This window comes from Megalobrama amblycephala, linkage group LG11 (assembly GCF_018812025.1).
Source record: "Megalobrama amblycephala isolate DHTTF-2021 linkage group LG11, ASM1881202v1, whole genome shotgun sequence".
NCBI lineage: Eukaryota > Metazoa > Chordata > Actinopteri > Cypriniformes > Xenocyprididae > Megalobrama > Megalobrama amblycephala.
Window position 1 is genome coordinate 1,051,202 of NC_063054.1, and position 20,836 is coordinate 1,072,037.

At 44.2% G+C, this 20,836-nt stretch overlaps 1 protein-coding gene across 1 annotated transcript in view; it reads right to left on the reverse strand.

The window, feature by feature from the left end:
• Positions 1 to 216: 216 nt before the first annotated feature.
• Positions 217 to 20,836, reverse strand: part of LOC125278719 — a 71,938-nt gene continuing 51,318 nt past the window's right edge. Inside the window, exons 6-8 of the mRNA XM_048208066.1 lie at positions 20,132 to 20,206; positions 577 to 620; positions 217 to 469 (exon numbers count right to left, since the gene is read on the reverse strand). Coding sequence (XP_048064023.1) covers positions 260 to 469; positions 577 to 620; positions 20,132 to 20,206 — 329 coding nt within the window. The 3' untranslated portion in view covers positions 217 to 259. The remainder of the gene's footprint in view (positions 470 to 576; positions 621 to 20,131; positions 20,207 to 20,836) is intronic.

Sequence of the window (20,836 nt, forward strand, 5' to 3'; positions counted from 1 at the left end):
AAACACATATCTTCCTACACAATTACCAGACATTGAGAAATCATGTTTCACTAAATCCATATCTTCATGAAGAAACTTTGTCAAGCTAACATTTTGTTTATTCCTTGACGCAAAAGCCAGTTCCTCTCTAATTTCCACAGGCCCTAAAATATAAGGTAAAAGAGCATCACTGAAGACTAACAAAAAACAAAAACAAACACTCAAACTTAATGCCAGAGAAGTGGTGATAAAAACATTCAGCTCATTTATATTCTCTGCTCTATTCACTGTAATCCTGATTATTCCTGATATTCACCAAACAATTCCCCACAGTGTAATTCAGATCCTCAGCAGATGTGATGAAGCACTGAGAGTCTCCAGTGTCTTTCTGAACTGTAGAGTAAACACAGATAGATAAAACAGAGGGGTTTGTGGGTAATTGTTTGTGATTGTCTTTAATCTCCTCATAATCACAACCAGTGTAAAAAACCTGAGGAGAGACAGAGAAATTATTTACAGCTCTGAAGATCGTCAGGATGGAAGGCATTAGATATTAATATCATTATGAATAAAAATCAATACAGTAACTGGACTCACCACTTCATGTTCTCCTGGTCCAGTCTGAGATGATGAATCACCGCCTGTCAAAAACAAGCATCCTAAATTAATGACATTACTGTATATCACAATTCAACACTGATGTTTTGTGTAAATGTTTTCACACATCATCAAGTATCTGTATTTTGCTCATGTCTCAATTCAGCCTATAGGTGGCGACAGAAAGTGGGAAAACAGATCAAGAAATCGTCTCAGGTTACGTATGTAACCATGGTTCCCTGAGAACAGGGAACGAGACTCTGCGTTTGCCATAACGCATTGGGGAACGTCACGTGACTCAGGTGTCGAAAGCACTATCCAACAAATCCAATTCCTATTGGCCGGCGACAGCCTATGACGTCATACGGCGCGACCCGGAAGTATAAAGGAGCGCCTGGAGAGACCATCTATATACCATCTCCATCTATAGTCTTGAGGGACTGTTCTGAAGGCAGGCAACCTGAAGCATGGCAAGGAAACGCAGAGTCTCGTTCCCTGTTCTCAGGGAACCATGGTTACATACGTAACCTGAGACGTTCCCTTTCGAAAGGGAACTCCACTCTGCGTTTTCCATAACGCATTGGGGAACGATATACCCACGCCGCCATGCTGGAGGGGAGTGCCTGCCAAAAATATGGCTGAGACAAAGGCCTCAAAGCAGTTCTCAAACTGCCCAGCAACTCCCCCTCGGGTCACACCAGGCTGTCCCTTTGGCCAACAGCCCAAGCTGAGCTTCCCAAAGGCTTCTAAGAAAAGTGGTCCCTTTAAGGGAATGTGGCCAAGGAACCAAAGGGAACCTCGGCCAGTCACTTTTGAGGGGAATGGGGTCACCCTCATTGCCACCAGGGAGGCCAACCTGGTCTTCTCGGGGGACAGACTTAGTTCAGGCCAACCCTGTCTGAATACAGAGCCTCTAAAATGCATTCTTCAAGAAGATAGTAGGTAAGAGTGACTGCAGAAAGGCAGAAACCAGCTCAGACCCACGCGTAGAGACGGGCATCCTGGAGAGCAGAACTCAGCTGAGTGCTATGAACCCTCATATCGAGGGGAGATAATCCGCCCAACCTAGGATCTACCCAGTGCTTAATTAACACATTGAGGAGGCTGTGCGCTAAAAACCCTGAAAAGGGGAGCACAAACCAGCCTGGGGCTGATTCTTAAGACGGGGCCTGATCAAGGCCTAACCATCATAATCAACTTAGGGAGCCATCACAATCCGACAAGCAGTGTACTTAGTAAAAGCACCTTTTACTCTTTAAGCAAGAGGAGTACAGCGTACGCCAACACGTATTAAGGAAGGCCTGGAAGTCCTATAACCTCAACAGACACGTGGCATCAGCTCGTGGCAGTGTTTAGGTCCCAAGCCTGGTAAACAACCCGCAAAAGAGGGGGTTGAATCTACCACTTGGGCTCCTGGCCAACGAAGTGTATATAAATAGTTCTCAGATAGAAATACACCTAAACAAACACCAGTGTATCCAAAAAAGGCTGCCCGCAGGCTTAGCATCCTTCAGGACACATGGCGTGAGTCTCGTGGCCGTTTCCAGGAGCACAAAGATCCAACCTAAGCGCTAGGTGGCTCTTAGCTCAACTAGAATCATCGACTCAAAGAGGCAACAATAGGTTAAACCAAACCTCAGTAAGGTTTCACTACTGACATCTCATCCTGAGCCGCACAGAAAAAACACAATCTGTGCCAACATGTAAACTAAAAAGGAGGCCTGAGGGGACCTGCCGATTCAATGACACGTGGCTTCAGCTCGTGAATTTCCAGGGAACCAAGCTACAGGGAACCAGCTCTAACCCACTAACTATGGGAAGCTATCTACTACCTGTGCTAGGCTACACTTTCCAAACAGGCAAAGTACCCTAAGTTCTGTGACTAAAGGGAACCAACACAACCAACATGGTCTAAGGGAGGCTAAATAAGCCTACCACCTCAAACAAACATGTTGCAGGGCCTGAAGCAGTGTAAATAAAACAGTATGTGAGCAACTAATATCCATTAAACAGCCAATACAAAACTATTGCTAACTAGAAGGAGGCTGAACAATCTAGCCTACAATTACCATTATATGCAATATACTGTAGCTGATAAACAGATAACTGAAAGGAAGCTGACAGATACACACTTTTATTCAAAAAGTGATCTAGCTACCCTGAGTATGCAATCCAACAGGTGATGCACTCAGTGACACCAAAACTCTCCTAACTGGGAAAAAGGGGTCACCAAACATTTAAATAGAGGCCGTGCTTTTCTTAAAAAGGGCCTACTATACATAAGCGGGTGCCAACCTGTGGCAGCATATTAAGCTCACATACAAATGTAGGGCAAACGTCTAGAACTTCAAAGGAAACTTTGATATGCATGCTTTATTAAAAGGAGAAAAATATATTCCTTACCACAGATTCTCAAATCTGTTCCAAGCCTAGAGGACGGAGCTAAACTGCATCGTCAACTCAAACTTGAAAGAAATCAAGTAGCTCGGAAGAGAACATTTTTCTCACAGCATGAAAGTTCTAGAAAGTGGGGCCTAGCAAACATAAATTGCCAAATCTATCTGCTTGAAGATAAGGGCCTACCACCTGAGAAAACAGCATCAGATCTCTAACAAAACAATCTACAACCTAGCTGTTAAACTCATCATTGCACCTACATAAGCAATGGGACAATTTGGGCAAACAGATACCGGCCACTCCCTCAGGAGGAGGCCAAAACTAAAATACATATGGGGTTTTAACTTCACATACACCATACGCAAACTTAGTCCTAGCCTGGCCAGCAGATTACAGGCCTATCATAACAACAGGCGCTATAACAAGCCTGATCTCTACCTCCTATTTTCAGAAGAGAAAAATAGCAAAGATCAAGCTAAAATGTTGGGCTGCCTGTTAGGGCCGCCGTAGACAAATAAACTGAAGTGATGAGTGCCAGCTCAAACTATACTGAAGATAGCCGAACGGCTGAACATATAGAGAAAAACTGAACAGCAGCCATTTTGTGGCTCGCTCAGTCAGTCTCAACACTCCAGTTCTGCCCAAAGAACCCCTATTGCATTTACTGTTACACATTCAGGAAATGATACAGGAATAAAAACAAGGTCAAAATTTTAGTTTAAATCAGATTTTTTAATAAAAATTCCCTTCGCCAAGAGAGGGGATCAATCAGCGGTACTGATCGCGCCGGCGAATGATCACCTCTCTTAGATCACCTCTCCTTCTCTTTGCATCCCGCTGCTTCTGCGACTTACTCCGTGGTGGAGGAGGCGCTCGAGCGGCGACACTGGATCACAGTGCCTCCCGGCTGTCTGGGTCCAGAATCGGACCTGAGCGGTATGCATTTCTTAAAAGCTGCTGAGTGCGCCCTCGCTTCCCTGAACTTTCCGACTACCGCCTCAACGGAGCCGCCGAAAAGCTCAGATGGCGAGACCGGGGCATCGAGGAGAGAGCCCTTCTCTTTCTCCCAGATGTCCGCCATGTTTAACCACAGATGCCTCTCTGTGGCCACCATAGCTGCCATCAATCTGCCAATCGAGGCGGCCGTCTGCTTGGTGGCCCAGAGAGCGAGATCTGTGGTCTGGCGCAACTCAGCCACCGCTTCAGGGGACAAACCTTGCCCCTGATCCAGGTCCTTCAGCAGGTCAGCCTGGTACGCTTGTAACACCGCCATCGTGTGTAAAGCTGCACCAGCCTGGCCTGCAGTATGGGTTCTTCCATGCCTTCTTAACCTCAGTATGCAGGTCCGGAAGGAATGGAAGGCTCACTGGAATTATGGGGTTGTGATCAGAAAGAAACCATTCGTCCAGCCTGCCGCGAACGGGCTCTTTCCACACGCACTCCCACGGCGGCTGCAGCCTGCCAGTGGCGCGTTCCACAACCTCCAGTAATTCAGCATATGCTGGACAGGGAGGCTTGGAAGAAAAAGAAGCAGCCTCGGCCCGTTCTTCCTCTTCCATAGCCACCTCCTGCTCTCGGGGGCTCTCAGCCAGAAGAGCACTCGCTCCCGGATCCGATGATGTCAAGGAAAGGACATCATCGTCATCCAGGAGCTCATCCCCGCCAGCCGCCGCCTGAGGTTGAAAGACCATAACACCTCTCTTAAACTTGGCGGCGAGCTCCACCTGTGAACCCCATGAATGCAGTCGCCGCTCTGCCTCAGCGCGAGCGGGACCAGACCCACCGGGCACAGGTGTTGACGTCTCTCCCCTCGAGAAGAGAGCCAGGCGGGAACGGAGCGTTTTCATAGGAAACCGCTCACAACACTCACAGCCAGCATCTTCAAACGCGGCCTGTGCATGCTCTTCTCCCAGACAGATTACACATAGGGTGTGAGGATCCTCCGGAGTCAAAAACCTCGGGCAAGGATCCGCACACTTCCTAAAATGTTTAACTTTGTCCTCAGACATAGCTTTTCAATGGAATACTCACTTGGAGAAATACAGACAGTGCAGTGACACAAACAGTCCCGAAAGACGAAAAGATGGAGACTGTCTCTCCAGGCGCTCCTTTATACTTCCGGGTCGCACCGTATGACGTCATAGGCTGTCGCCGGCCAATAGGAATTGGAGTTGTTGGATAGTGCTTTCGACACCTAAGTCACGTGACGTTCCCCAATGCGTTATGGCAAACGCAGAGTGGAGTTCCCTTTCGAAAGGGAACTGTTTTAAACTGGGTATAAATGAAGAGTTTCTGCATCTAAAGTAGTTAAGAATGATGCTTCTTACAGAGAAACAGTAATGAGAGTCCAGAAATTATCAGAACCAGAAGAACCAGAACCAGAGGGACGATCAGAGAAGAGCCTGAAAACACAGGAGAAATAATCAGAGAATCTGATCACTTTGAGCTGAATATCAGATCAGATCATGAGCGTAGCTTGGCGTTTGGAGTAGGATTGACCAGACCATGATACTGGATTTTCAGGGTTGCCAGATCTGAGTAACAAAACTATCCCAATGACCAATCAAAAATATCCCAAAAAGAAGCCTAATGATCATATTCCATATATCAAAAATATGCCATTCCCATACATGAAATACATATTTTACAGTCTGTTTATGCAAATTGAAAACCACTATATCGTAGTGATTATAAACAGCTCAAACAGTGTCCCTCCTTCACAAAACTTTACATCTAGCACAGATTTATCATTGGTAGAATGCAAAATATTTCAATACAAGCTTTTCAGTCAAACTAATTATGTAATATATTAACTTTTAACACATGGGGGAAAATCAAACTGGTTACTAGGATTCACATTGTACATTCATGCTTTAAATAATGATCTTGTCTCCATCTTATCAATTGTGTTTGTATATATAACTGAATGTACCAGATAGTTTGTCCTAAATAGACTGTTTGAACCATATATGACAGCAAGTTTGTAAAAACAGCATATTCTTCACTATGGAATGCCAAATCTGCTAATAAATAAATAAAATAGAAATAAATAAATAAACAACAACAAAATAAATACTTACATTTTTTATACATTTCTTTGTATATATATTTATTTATTTATTATTTGTGCAGCTTTGGTATTCCATAACAAGCCACCAAAATGCTGATTCAACTCAATGTGCAAACAATAATGATTGGGTTATTATTGCTATATATATATATATATATATATATATATATATATATATATATATATATATATATGTTTTTACATATTATCTATTTAAAATGTATTGAATTTAATATTGTGTTGTATGTTTAGTAATATATTTCAGCTATAGGGTCGTTACACCCATTGATCACATGTTTGTATTTCAGCACAAGATCACCTGATTGTTACAGTACAGAAGAGACAGAGACCGACTTTCACAGGTAATGGAGCTTTATTGAGTACCAGTATGAGCTATGGCTGAAGTGCAGGTGAGTGAGCGGTGAAGTTGTGCAGGTTCTTGAGATGGAGAGTGATGACAGAGTTCTTTTGTGGTTTCAGATACCCATGACCTTGGAACTAGAGACACTGGAGACGCTGGAGACACTGGAGACACTGGAGACACGGAGCACTCACACAGAGAGGAGAGAACACACGAGGAGATTCTTGGAGACAGGTAAGTGGATCGCGGGGAGTCCTTAAGGTAAGCATACAGGTAAGTTAATGCAAACAAGACCAGACATCGAGTGGTGTGTGTGAGTGCTCTTTATGCTGGCTGTGATGAGGTGCTTGATGAGGTGCAGGTGCCGGTGATCAGTATTCTGGTGATAGGGTGCACTGTGATTGGTGAGCGGTGGAGCCTGACATGTCTGTGACAGTACCCCCCCCCCTCCACGGCCCGCTCCTGAGGGCTGAGGACCCCGGCGTCAAGGTGGCCGACCTCTTGCACGTGGGGCAGGTCTGTCAGGGTGATTGGCGTGGAAGGTAAGAAGCAGATTGGGATCGAGGATGTCGTTCCTGGGGACCCAAGAGCGCTCTTCAGGGCCATATCCCTCCCAGTCCACCAGGTATTCCAACTGGCCACCCCGGCGCCGGAAGTCCAAGATGTCCCGTACCTCATAGGTGGTTCCGTCTTCCACGATGAGTGGAAGGGGGGGTTCGGCGGCTGCCATGTCAGGCCCTGTGGAGAGAGGAACAGAGGGATGGTGAGGCTTGAGGAGAGATACATGAAAGGTGGGATGTATACGATACTGTGAGGGGAGTTGTAGCTGATATGTCACCGGGTTGATCTGCTTAATGATCTTGAATGGGCCAATGAACCTAGGACTCAGCTTCTTGCAGGGCAGACGCAGGCGGATGTCTCTTGTAGATAGCCATACCTTCTGTCCAGGCTGGTAGGTGGGAGCGTGAGAGCGACGAAGGTCAGGGCCAGAGATCCAGTGTCGCCGCTCGAGCGCCTCCTCCACCACGGAGTAAGTCGCAGAAGCGGCGGGATGCAAAGAGAAGGAGAGTCCCAGACCCTCTCGCTCTCTCGGAACCAGTAATCCACAGCTTGGACATCCGATGGTTCCCCGGTCCACGGGAACAGTGGGGGTTGGTAACCGAGCACGCACTGGAATGGAGTGAGTCCTGTGGAAGGTTGACACAGGGAGTTCTGTGCGTACCAAGATACAAATACTGGTTCCAAGAGTCCTGGTGGTCGTGGCAGAAGGTACGGAGGAACCGGCCAATTTCCTGGATCTTTCTTTCCGTCTGCCCGTTCGACTGTGAATGGTAGCCGGATGATAGACTTACGGTCACACCTAGGAGCGAGTGGAAGGCTTTCCACACTCGGGAGATGAACTGGGGTCCTCTGTCTGAGACGATATCCTCTGGTATTCCAAAGTACCTGAACACGTGATTGAACATAAGTTCGGCTGTCTCCATGGCAGTGGGTAACCCTCTTAGTGGGACTGGACGACATGACTTGGAGAATCGATCGATGATTACTAGAATGCAGGTACAGCCCTCGAATGCGGGTAGATCCGTTACAAAGTCCACTCCTAGGTGTGACCAGGGTCGGTTAGGAACGGGCAGAGGATGGAGCTTGCCGGATGGGAGATGGCGTGGGCTCTTGGAAATGGCACACTCCCTGCAGCCCTGCACGTACCTTCTGACATCGGATGCCATACTCGGCCACCAGAAGCGTTCCCTTAGCAACGAGAGGGTTTCATTGACCCCCGGGTGGCCAGTGCCGAGTGGGCTGTGTGAATTAGTGGAGTGCGTCGTGCTCGAGTGATGTATAACAAGCCAGGTGGACAACCCGCGGAGGGTTAGTGGAGGCATTGGAGGAGGGGATGGTCTCTTCCGACCAGGAGATCGGACTCACGATGATGGAGCTTGGGAGGATGGGTTCAGGTTCAGCGGTGGTCTCTTCAGGAGAATGAAGTCGAGAGAGTGCATCTGCTTTGACATTCTTTGATCCAGGACGATAGGAGATGGTGAAGTCAAATCGGGAGAAGAATAAGGCCCAGCGTGCTTGTCTAGGATTTAATCTCTTGGCGGCTCGTAAATATTCCAGGTTCTTATCGTCTGTTAGCACAAGGAACTGATGTTTGGCTCCCTCCAACCAATGCCTCCACTCTTCTAGAGCCAACTTCACGACTAGGAGTTCTCTGTTTCCTATGTTGTAGTTGACCTTCGCCGGGTTTAGCTTGCGGGAGAAGAAGGCGCATGGATGGAGTCTACTTGGTGTCCCCTGCTGCTGAGACAAGATGGCTCCCATTTCTGTGGTGGAGGCGTCCACCTCCACGACGAAAGGGAGGTCCGGGTTAGGGTGGACGAGGAGGGGAGCGGTGGTGAAGGCTTCTTTGAGGCTTTCGAAGGCGTTGGTGGCAGCTGGTGTCCAGGACAGAGACTTGGGCTGGTTTCGGAGCAGGCTGGTGAGTGGATGGGTTATGGAACTGTAATTCTTGATAAATCGTCGATAGAAATGAGCAAAACCTAGGAAACGTTGGAGTTCTTTTATGGATGTTGGAACTGGCCAGGTCTTGATGGCGTCCACCTTCCCCTCGTCCATCCGGATACCACTGTGATCTATGATGTACCCGAGGAAATGAACTGAAGACTGGTGGAATGAGCACTTTTCTGCCTTAAGGAAGAGATGGAACTGGCGAAGTCGTTGGAGGACCTCCGCAACGTGGTGGCGATGTTCGGCCAGGCTCCGGGAGTATATTAAGATGTCGTCAATGTATACCAGCACGAACTTGTGGAGGAACTCCCGGAGCACCTCATGTATGAAATCCTGGAATACGGAGGGGGCGTTGACCAGGCCATACAGCATAACAAGGTATTCATAGTGGCCGGTGGGCGTGATGAAGGCGGTCTTCCACTCGTCCCCCTCGCGTATCCGGATGAGGTTGTACGCGCTGCGGAGGTCCAACTTCGTGAACACAGTGGCACCACGGAGATGTTCCAGGGCCGCTGGGAAGAGAAGAAGGGGATAACGGAACTTGACAGTGATTTTGTTCAGGGAGTGGTAGTCTATGCAGGGCCTCAAGCCTCCGTCCTTTTTTGCCACAAAGAAGAAGCTCGAAGCAGCAGGGGAAGTAGACGGGCGGATGTATCCTTGAGCAAGGGCCTCTTTGATGTATTCCTCCATGGCCTTCTCCTCCGGGATGGAAAGGGGATAGATCTTACCCCTTGACACTGGCTCACCCGGAAGCAGATCGATGGCACAGTCCCATGGCCGGTGTGGAGGCAGCTTGGAGGCTCTTTGCGGGCAGAAGACGTCACCGAAGGGGGTGTAGCATTCTGGGATCTCGGTGGAACGTTTCTCAACTGGACTCTCTATGGAGGTGGCACAGATGGATAGATCATGAGAGGATGGTACTCGAGGAACTGGAAGGTCAGAGAAACAGTTAGAGAAACAGGTTTCGCCCCACTTCAGGATCTTGCCGGTTTTCCAAGAGATGGTAGGGTTGTGCTGCTCCAACCAGGGACACCCTAGAACCACGTCAGAGGTGGATTCCTCCAGAACCAGCAGATGGATGTCTTCGAGATGGAGTATACCGACACGTAACTGGATGGGACCCACACATCGGCGCACACATCTTCGGCTCAGAGGCTTTCCCGTGATTGAGTGGATCTGATAGACAGACGGAGAGGGCGTGGTCTTGAGTTTGAGCTGCCGGCAGAGGGCGCCGGAGATGAAGTTGCTGGCTGACCCTGAATCGAGGAGCGCCACCACTGGAAGGGAAACACCAGCAGCAGTAAGGTTGACAACAGTGGTGAGTGGTTTCATCTTATTGAGTGAAGGGATAATAGCACTCACCATCGGTCGTGGTGGACGAGTTGGGCACGCAGAGATGATGTGCCCAGGTAAATCACAATAGAGGCAGAGGTTCAGGGTCAGCCGTCTTTGGCGCTCGGAAGGAGTGAGGCGAGAATTTTCTATGTTCATGGGTTCGTGGGCTGGTTCTGGAGGGCTGACGGGTTCAGGTTGGCGGAGGAGGTAGTGAAAGAGTGACTGGTCCTGGTGTTCTTCTATACACGACTGCATACGGGAGGCGAAGCGGATGGACAGCTGGATGAAGTGCTCGAGGCCAATGGAATCCTCGTATGCAGCGAGATGCAACCGCACCCGAGGATCCAACCCTTGTCGGTAGGTGGTTATGAGGGCTTGGTCATTCCATCCACTGGATGCGGCTAGCGTTCTGAACTGCAAGGCATAATTGTTAATAGTCATGGAACCCTGTTTGAGATTACACAGTTTCTCACCAATAGAGGAGTCGAAGGAGGGTTTACCAAACACCTCCCGGAAGTGGGACACGAAGGAAGCATATGATCGAATGACGGGACCATTTTGAGACCAGATGGATTCTGCCCACTGTAACGCCTTGCCTTGCAACTGGGAGATGATGAACGCTACCTTGGATGTGTCGCTGGGGTAGAGGTGCAGTTGCATCTCCAGGACCAGTGCACACTGCAGGAGGAAGCCGCTGCAGTCCTCCGCCGATCCTGAGTAGGGTGCTGGTCTGGCCATGGGACTGGCGTGCGCTGACGGAGAGGGAGAGGTGACGGTGTTTGCGGAAGTGCTGACAGGTGATGGTGGAGGTGCGCTGGCGGTAAGAGTTCGTCGGAGAACATCCACGAGTTCTTGAAAGGGATCTGGGGTGCTCATACTGGCCTCGCGCTGTTATGGTCCGGTCTTCTGTTACAGTACAGAAGGGACAGAGACCGACTTTCACAGGTAATGGAGCTTTATTGAGTACCAGTATGAGCTATGGCTGAAGTGCAGGTGAGTGAGCGGTGAAGTTGTGCAGGTTCTTGAGATGGAGAGTGATGACAGAGTTCTTTTGTGGTTTCAGATACCGATGACCTTGGAACTGGAGATGCTGGAGACGCTGGAGACACTGGAGACACAGAGCACTCACACAGAGAGAAGAGAACACACGAGGAGATTCTTGGAGACAGGTAAGTGGATCGCGGGGAGTCCTTAAGGTAAGCATACAGGTAAGTTAATGCAAACGAGACCGGACATCGAGTGGTGTGTGTGAGTGCTCTTTATGCTGGCTGTGATGAGGTGCTTGATGAGGTGCAGGTGCCGGTAATCAGTATTCTGGTGATAGGGTGCGCTGTGATTGGTGAGCGGTGGAGCCTGACGTGTCTGTGACACTGATGATGTGTTCAGAGACGCCAGTGATGTAGAAGTTCTGGAAACGCCTGTGAACGCTGAAGATTGGACTGATGAGAAAGAAGCAGCAGATGATGATGATGATGATGATGTCTCTGAGAATTCTGTTTTAGAAATTTTTAGGAAAAATTAAAAATGAAAAAATGAAAAAAATTATTTTTAAATTTTACTTTTTCTCACCCAGAACTTAAAACTAGAAAAAAAAAACTGTTGCGCTCTAAATAGACAAAGAATCAGTTTACTTCAGCTTTGTAAAGCCAAGCTAATACTTGAAAACAAGCAAGACCGTTTCTGGCCGCACACTGAATCCGGTACAGACTGAAGAAGTCTAGCAAAATTTTATAAAATGTGTGGGCCAAAAACTTCTTGCTTGTTTTCATACACAGAACTTGTTGAAGATACGTGTTACTGATGTCATTCACACATATACTACCCAGAATTCTATTTCCTGATGCAGCATCATTTTTCTACACAAAGATGCACTTTTACCTCCATAGCCTGCAATCATACAAACTGCAGTTTATTTTATACTTCCTCTTTTGAACTGCAGTTTGTGGTTTTGCTTTTTAAAAAAGAGCCTAAACTAAATTAAAAATGCTATAAATTAAAAAAATAATCCAGTGGTTAATCCTGCTTGAATAGAATCAGCTTCAAACCTCAGTGATTTTAAGCAACACGATGAATAAGATCCAGTGATCTGCTGAATAGATGTTAGTCGTGGTTTTCAATGAGCTTGAGAAAATCATCCGTACCTGTAACTCTGATCAGGACTCGTGTGATGAAGCTCTTGTGTCCTTGATCAGACTGAACTCCACACCAGTATTCTGAATGTTGTTCAGTCACATGACTGATGCTTCCCGTCAGGAGCTGCTCTTCTCTGTCATCATACAGCTGGATCTTTCCCTCAGGACTCCATCTTCTGCTCTGATTCACAGACATCTCTTCAGCACAGAGATCATCTCCAGATCTCCAGCAGAGAAACTTCACATCTCTACTGTGGGATTGTGGGTATTTGCAGCTGATGTTCACAGATCCTCCTGCAGCAGCTGATAGACTGATGCTCTTCACACAACAATCATCTGTTTCAGATCCAAATAAAGAGCAGCAATGTTAGAATTACCAGATAAATTCATGAATTCTGTCAAATAATGCATAAATTTATGAAAGTGTCTCACCGTCACTGATGTCCAGATTAAACTCAGAGAAGAAACTGTATTCTTCTGAAACTTTGACTGTAATCTTATATTCTCCAGAGTCGTTCTCATTCAGCTCTCTGATAAACAGACGTAAGAGACCTGCAGATCTGTCATCATGAACGGAGAATCGTCTGTCATGTTTCCATTCTGCTGCTCTGTTAGTGTTTATTACAGTAAAACATTGATCTGCTGCAGATTTACAGACATATTTCTCATGGTTCTTGTGTTTCTCCTCATATTTGAAGTTTATAATGATGTTTCCTCCTGAATATCCTCTTACGCTCCTGATTTGTTGTCCTGTTAAACACAAACTCAGATCATTTGTCATTTTGCTCTCAATATAAACACATTTATCTGTCACTTTGCTGCAACATTTGATATGAGTGTAAATCTTCCATCAGGAGATCAAAAGGTTATTGATGGTGTCTGATATGAGTTAGACGTGTGAACGGCAGTAATAACAGTCAGTGTTGAGTATCGTGATGTTCTGGAGATCTTCACTGGTTTGAGGGTCTCAGTTACTCACCTGTTATAACCTTCAGATCCACTTCAGTGCCGGGATCTGGTCCATCTCTTTCAGTTCCACAGTAGTAGATCCCAGAATCCTGTTCACTCAGATCTCTGATGGTCACAGTGAAGACTCTTGATGTTGTGTCGTCATACAGAGAAAATCTATCCTTCTGAACCCATTTATATTTCTCTTTAGTCTTGATTTGATCTGTGCATGTTAACCACTGTCCTTTACAAAAATACTTTGCTTTTGCTTTAAATCCTTCATCATATCCACATGTGATCGTGACTCCTCCTCCTGAATATCCCGTCACTCTCATGGAGATCACGACACCTACAACAAACCAGGACTAATATATACTGAAGTGAGATTCATTTTAAAGTGTCTTTAAAGGTAATTTCACCATGTTAGTTCTAGATAAAGACTTTTGTTCATTATTTAATCTCTGTTCTGCTTCTTCTGATGTGATTGTTGATCAGGACTTGAGTTCAGATTCTCACCAGGAATCATCAGCAGAGTGAAAGTCAAGATGATCTCCATTCTTCTCCCTTAATAAATGATCTTCTCTGTTGTCAGTAGATTCAGTTCTTCTGAAGCTCTCGATGTGTGTTCAGATGAGTTTTGAGTGTTTCTTTCCTAGTTACATGTTTAACATGAAGTGATGATTGTGACGCCCACTTCCTCAGAGAGAGAGAGAGAGAGGATGCAGTAACCAGTTGATAATAAGCATATTGACATTACATCAGTTGACTGCATTTAGTTTACCTTTGTGTGATAGCCAGATTGCCATTTTGCTCTGAATTGATCTCACACTCAGCTTGTCAGCCAGTGTCTCAGCAGACATTCATTCATTTGATTGTTAAATGTCCAATCTTTCTAATTCCAGCATTCCTAAAAGTAATCCTCATTGACGCTGACTTCAAAGTTTCCAAGTCTACAACAAGATTGTACAACAGGTGTTCTTCTCTCATCTAAAGGCGTCACACATCCTCGAGATATCTTGATTTACTTAAAATGCTCCAGGCTTTCAACATTGAGCGATAGAAAGGTATCACTCCAGACAAATCTACTCTTTGTCATGGACTTTCTAGAATCTAAACCACACCACAGGGCATCACTTTTGTCCTAATTTACTTTAGCAGTTGAAGTTTTCCCATAACTCTCTAAAATATCTGTTAAAAACTGAACATCATTTTCATTTTTTTGAAATCACAGTGCTATCATCAGCATATATTGCTGTAGGTATAGTGGTTTACATTTAGTTTTTTAAGCACGACCCTTTTTTTCTTTTTAAATTGACGCAACTCATATACAACCATTTACATGCAATCAAGTCAAGCCAAGCATAAGAATACTAGACCTAATATATAACCGTTAACCGACAGTAAAAGATTAATATTGTTTGCTGCATGATTAAAAACACACTAGACATATTGTGAGATTTTGATAGAACAAAACAAAACATGCAAATCTATAGCAGTCTCATTTTATTACATTCAGAAATAATGTAATATTGTGGGTGTTCTCAGGGCTTATATATCCTAAGATAACTTTAGGAATATAGAAATAAAACCCTCGGACACTGATGAGTTCTTCTTTTAGCCTCTTTTTCTTTCTTTATTAACTTTTTTCTCCCTCTCTCCTTTCCTTCCACTCCCCTCTTTCTACACCACCCGTCTTAATAAAAGTCCTCACAACAACATACACTTTAACACTGAACAGATATGCTTAATTAACATTTAAATATTCAAATAAAACATCAGCCTACCTCTCTCATTCTACATGAATCCAAATGTTTCCATATTCACAATGTATTTGGATGCTTTTAAACGCTTTTGTAGGCCTAGCTACTTTGTGTTCCGATAGGCCTACTGACAACATCAAACTACAAAATATGCTTGGCACAGTGAACGGCACAGATTGTACACAGACTATTTAAAATGAGCTGTCTAAATTTTTATATATTTGGTGGACTGCATTTTATTTTGACAATAAACAGGCTGCGATGTCAAGTTACAAGAACTGATAGGTGTTGTGTGCGTGTGAGGCGCCGGCGCGATCACTTGAATTTTCCAACCTGATCTCACCAATTCCTACGTATTTTATGAGGTGGTTAATTCATACTAATTCAAACTAATTTGATTTTACATATCATACGATTTAGTCATCTCGTAAAATACATACGAAATGGTAATGAGATAGCGTTGTAATTTTATTATAAAAGGGGAAACAACTTAAAATACTCAGACATTTATGTTCATAAGAGTGACACCATTCGAATCTGTGAAGGGTGAACTATTATTTTTGTACACACAATAAAAACAAAACATTGCTTATAAAATAATTAAAACAAAAAGAATTTTCTGCCGTCACGGTTTCTATAATAACCCTGCCTGGACAAAACATCCACAGAACTGCAGTACAGTCAATTTTCCAGCTGTTTAAGCCACAAATTATTTAATGCCGTCTGGGACACAATCTCCGGCCAGGAGTCTCAGACTCATCGAGGCCAATAAACCTACAGCTATTATTGCTAACATATTTTACATTACTTTTAAGAATAATGACAAAAATGTTGGGAAAGTGATCATGTAGGCCTCTTGAGGTATAGTCTCCACTTTCCTATTTATTTTGATAAATAAGCCTATGATAACATGTTATAGCATTAATGGGGTTGCACAAATTCTTTTCCCCCTTTGCTGGAGTTTGATTTTACTAAACGATGTTGTGTCGCTACCAGGTGTCTGTTAGATCACACAAGGACTGAATTGGCAATAACTGGGATTTAAAACTGAAGAAACAAATAATCAATAAACTGTTGGATAGATATACACTAGGATTTGCAAATTGTAGATGGTACTAGTGCATGCTTATGATAAAGTCCTCTAAATGTGCCTCGAGGGAGTGGTCTTTCTGCTCAAGGTAAAGGCAGCTGCACTGCTAAAAAGGAGTCCATGGTGCAGGAGGAAAGAGAAAAAAAAAACCATGCTCACAAAAAACACAGGAGAAACAAAAAAAATGCAGATGACACAAACACACCGCTACTGTTTAAGTCGGGTCTTCTGTTACGTAATGGTGGTTTATCAAACATACAATGAAGGAGATAAGAGTAAAACAAGTCTTTACTAGATAATCCACAGGGAGAAATACAGAATCAAGATCAGAACATAAACCAACATATTACTTATGAAACAAGACCCGACAAAGACACACTGACAGAACCGAACTGATACACATACTAATGAACTCAAATGACTAACAGCTGTGATGATAATGATTGGTGTCCATGGAAACAGATTGTGGCGGGAAACTCAAACAAAGAAGCACGTGACAGAAGAAAAAACAAACTGACAGTTCATGAGACGTGTGGATGTGACATTTTTCACATTCATATATAAATCTAATGATATAAATTGTTGTTCATGAATGTATTTTATAATAATGCAAAAATTAATTTGTAATTTTGTATCTACATTTTTTAGGTTTTATAAAATTACTGTGCCCAAAGATTTTTTCAAGAATTATTTTTTGCTGCTTATACACTCACTCCACTTGTATGTCATACATATCATTTGTTGTTTTCTCTTTAATGAAGAAGTGTGTTTTTGGTGGATTCTGGATTTTGTTTAACAAATAAAAGAGTGATTTTTTTATTTTCTTCTCTTAACTTTTTACTATGGTCCCCGACCACATGAAATCTCATGTCAGGAGTCATGCCGTCCCACTCTGTGATGTACAACAACTCGTCGCCACAGTCATTCAAATCTCTCCAAATGTAATTGTAAAACATTGACCAGTGAAATCAGGCATGGTTCCTGTGATGTAAAATCATCTCCAACATCCACAGTGTAGAGTTTCACAATCCACATCACCTTGTCAATCACATATCTTCCTACATGATTAACAGATATTGAGAAATCATGTTTCACAAAATCCACATCTTCATGAAGAAACTTTGTCAAGCTAATTTTGTTTTTTTTTTCCTGGCACAAAAGCCAGTTCCTTTCTAATTTCCACATGCCCTAAAATATAAGGCAAAGGAGCATCACTGAAGAAGACTAACAAAAAAGCCACTCAAACTTTATGCCAGAGAAAGGGTGATAAAAACATTCAATTATATTCTCTGCTGTGGCTCGTCAAGCAGTGAGATGACTGACAGCAGCATATTCAATGTAATCCTGATTATTCCTGATACTGACACTGTCAGGACAGTCTGATTCCTTGTGGAAATTCACCACTGCATAATTCAGATCCTCAGCAGATGTGATGAAGCACTGAGAGTCACCAGTGGCTTCCTGAACTGTAGCGTAAATGCAGTTAGAAGAAACAGAGGGGTTTGTGGGTAACTGAGCAGTGGCATATGTTGCACACTTGATATACAAAGCTGTAGACAATCGTGATGAAATGGAAATCAAGTGGTATTTATTTAAGCAGAAATACACAAAACTTAACAGAGTGCACATCATTATGCATCATCATTCTCTTTTTTTCTACTTTCCCTAGGACCCCGGCAACTCCTCCTCTTGCTGCCCAGCCGGCGCCTGATAATGCTATGCATTTTTAACCATCTCCAAAATGAAAGTAAATAACAATTGTTAATAAAAGAACATTAAATTAAATAAAATAACAATTTAACAAAACAAAACATCTATAGTTTCTTTTGGGGGGCGGGGGGTCAGAAATTATAAGGATATTTCCTATGCTTCCCACAAATATAAATAGTCAGAAGAATCACAGGGGTTTGTGGGTAATTGGGCAGTGGCGTATAAAAAGACAGAAGAATCAATGGGGTTTGTGGGTAATTGTTGGTGAGTGTCTTTAATCTCCTCATAATCACAACCAGTGTGAGAAACCTGAGGAGAGACAGAGAAATTATTTACAGCTCTGAAGATCATCAGGATTGAAGGCATTAGAGATTAATATCATTATGAATAAAAATCAATACAGTAACTGGACTCACCACTTCATGTTCTCCTGGTCCAGTCTGAGATAATGTATCACCGCCTGTCAAAAACAAGCATCCTAAATTAATGACATTACTGTATATCACAATTCAACACTGATGTTTTGTGTAAATGTTTTCACACATCATCAAGTATCTGTATTTTGCTCACTCTAAGGTTATACTGAGAAGGATTAAAAAAGATAAGCTCTGTTAAAATACTGGCTCGCGGGGGGGGGGGGGGGGGGGGGGGGGTTGGGGGTTAATTTGCCTCTGGGACCCTAAAACACTGATTGTGTTTACCTTGGATCACTTCCCTCAGGTCTTTTCTTCTCCCCTGGATTCACACCTCCTCCACTGGGACTGGGACAGGCCAGACCCCCTCGCGAGCTGATGCAGAGACCTGCACCGGAATGTATAAAGGTCTTAAAAGCAGCAGAGCACGCCTTCGCCTCTCTAAACATCCCATCCACCGCCTCAGTGGATGTACCGAAAAGCTCAGATGTCAAAATCGGGCCTCGAGAAGAAAGTTTTTCTCTTCCCCCGATGTTGGCCAGGTTAACCCAAATATGTCTCTCTATAGCCACTATGGCTGCCATAGATTGACCACGTCAGTTTGTTTAGTGGCATGGAGAGCCAGATCTGTGGTGTGGCGCAGCTCCTCTACCGCCTCAGGGGGGAGAACCTGGCCCTGAACCACAGCCATAGTGTGGCCTGACCTGCTAATGCATATGCTCTGCCATTAAGGCACAAGGTGACGTGCAACGGTTTAGTAGGCAGAGACGGAGCCTTCAATATGAATGCCTCACCCACTGAGAGATAGCTAGCCAGCATCTCTTCAATCGGAGGCATCGATGCATACCCTACCCAATGGATGCGAGCTGAATATGGCTTTCCTCAAGATCTCTCCACCTCAGTGTGAAGGTCTGGGAGAAAGGGAAGGCTCGTACGAGCTGGACGATTATGTCCTGACAGGAAATGTTCAGCGAGGAGGCTACGAGAGAGCTCACATTTCCATGGCAGATCTAATCTCGCCATAGCATGGGACATAACCTCCAATAACTCGTCATATGTGGGGCAGGCGGACTGAGAGTGCTCGGAAATATCATAAATTTCATCAGCCTCATCCTGTGGAAGCCAGGAGCCAGAAGCGCGCTCGCTGCTTGATCACATGATGTGAGAGACAACACGTCATCACAATCCAGCTGCTCGCTCTTGTCAGCCACAGATGAATGAGAAATATTCATACCTTTCTCAAATTCATCCACAAGCTCCATCTGTGAGCCCAATGACCTCAGTCTCCTACTCACCTCAGCCGAAGCAGGTCTTGAACCGCAAGGCACAGATGGCTGTCCTAATTCCCTCAAAATGGGACAAACAACAAACTTTCTCAAAAGAAAGCACTCACAATGCACGCAAACAGCCCCCTGGAGGACTGAGTGTGCATGCTTCACACCTATGCACATAACACACATATCGTGTGTGTCATCAGGGGTCAGATAACACTGACACAGAGGAACACACTGCCTGAAAGACATAGTGCTAGTGCTAGCCATAATCGCCTTATTTAGACACATGTTCAACCAAACAGGAATTATGAAGACAAGAAAGAGGATGCCGTATTTCACAGGTGATCTTCTATACTTAACACTCGCACCAGTGATGACGCCATAGGCTGCGGCCTACTAACTTAAATTTAATTTTCATATTTAGACTCATGCTTCAGACACTGGTAATGCTGGAGGCATTCCTCCATAGTGACCTGTTTTAAACTGGGTGTAAATGGAGAGTTTCTGCAAATAAAGTAGTTAAGAATGAGTTTTACCTCGACACTGATGCTTCTTACAGAGAAACAGGAATGAGAGTCCAGCGATGATCAGAACCAGAAGAACCAGAACCAGAGGGACGATCAGAGAAGAGCCTGAAAACACAGGAGAAATAATCAGAGAATCTGATCACTTTGAGCTGAATATCAGATCAGATCATGGGTGTAGCTTGATGTTTAGAGTAGGATTGACCAGAGCATGATACTGGATTTTCAGGGTTGCCAGGTCTGAGTAAAAAAACCTGCCCAATGACCAATCAAAATATGCCAAAAAGAAGCCCAATGACCATAAGCCAAATCAAAACTGAAAACATGCCATTCCCCTACGTGAAAAAGACAGTCAATTAAAACTATATCATAGTGATTATAAACCGCTCAAAGGCTCCCAGTGTCCTTATATAAAACTTCACATCTAGCACAGCTTTTCAGTCAAACACAGTTTATACAATATGTTAAATTTTTAACCCATGGGGAAAAATTTAAACCAGTTTCTAAGTTTCACATTGTACATTCATGCTAACAGTTTAAATAACGATCTTGTCTCATGTGCATCAGTTGTGTTTGTATATAACTGAATGTACCAGATAGTTAGTCCTAAATATACTTTTTGAACCATTTATAACAGCAAGTATGTAAAAATGGCATATTTTTTTAATAAATAAAATAAATAAATATAGAGAGAAATGTAAAAAAAAAGATATATACCTTTATTACTCTATTTATACA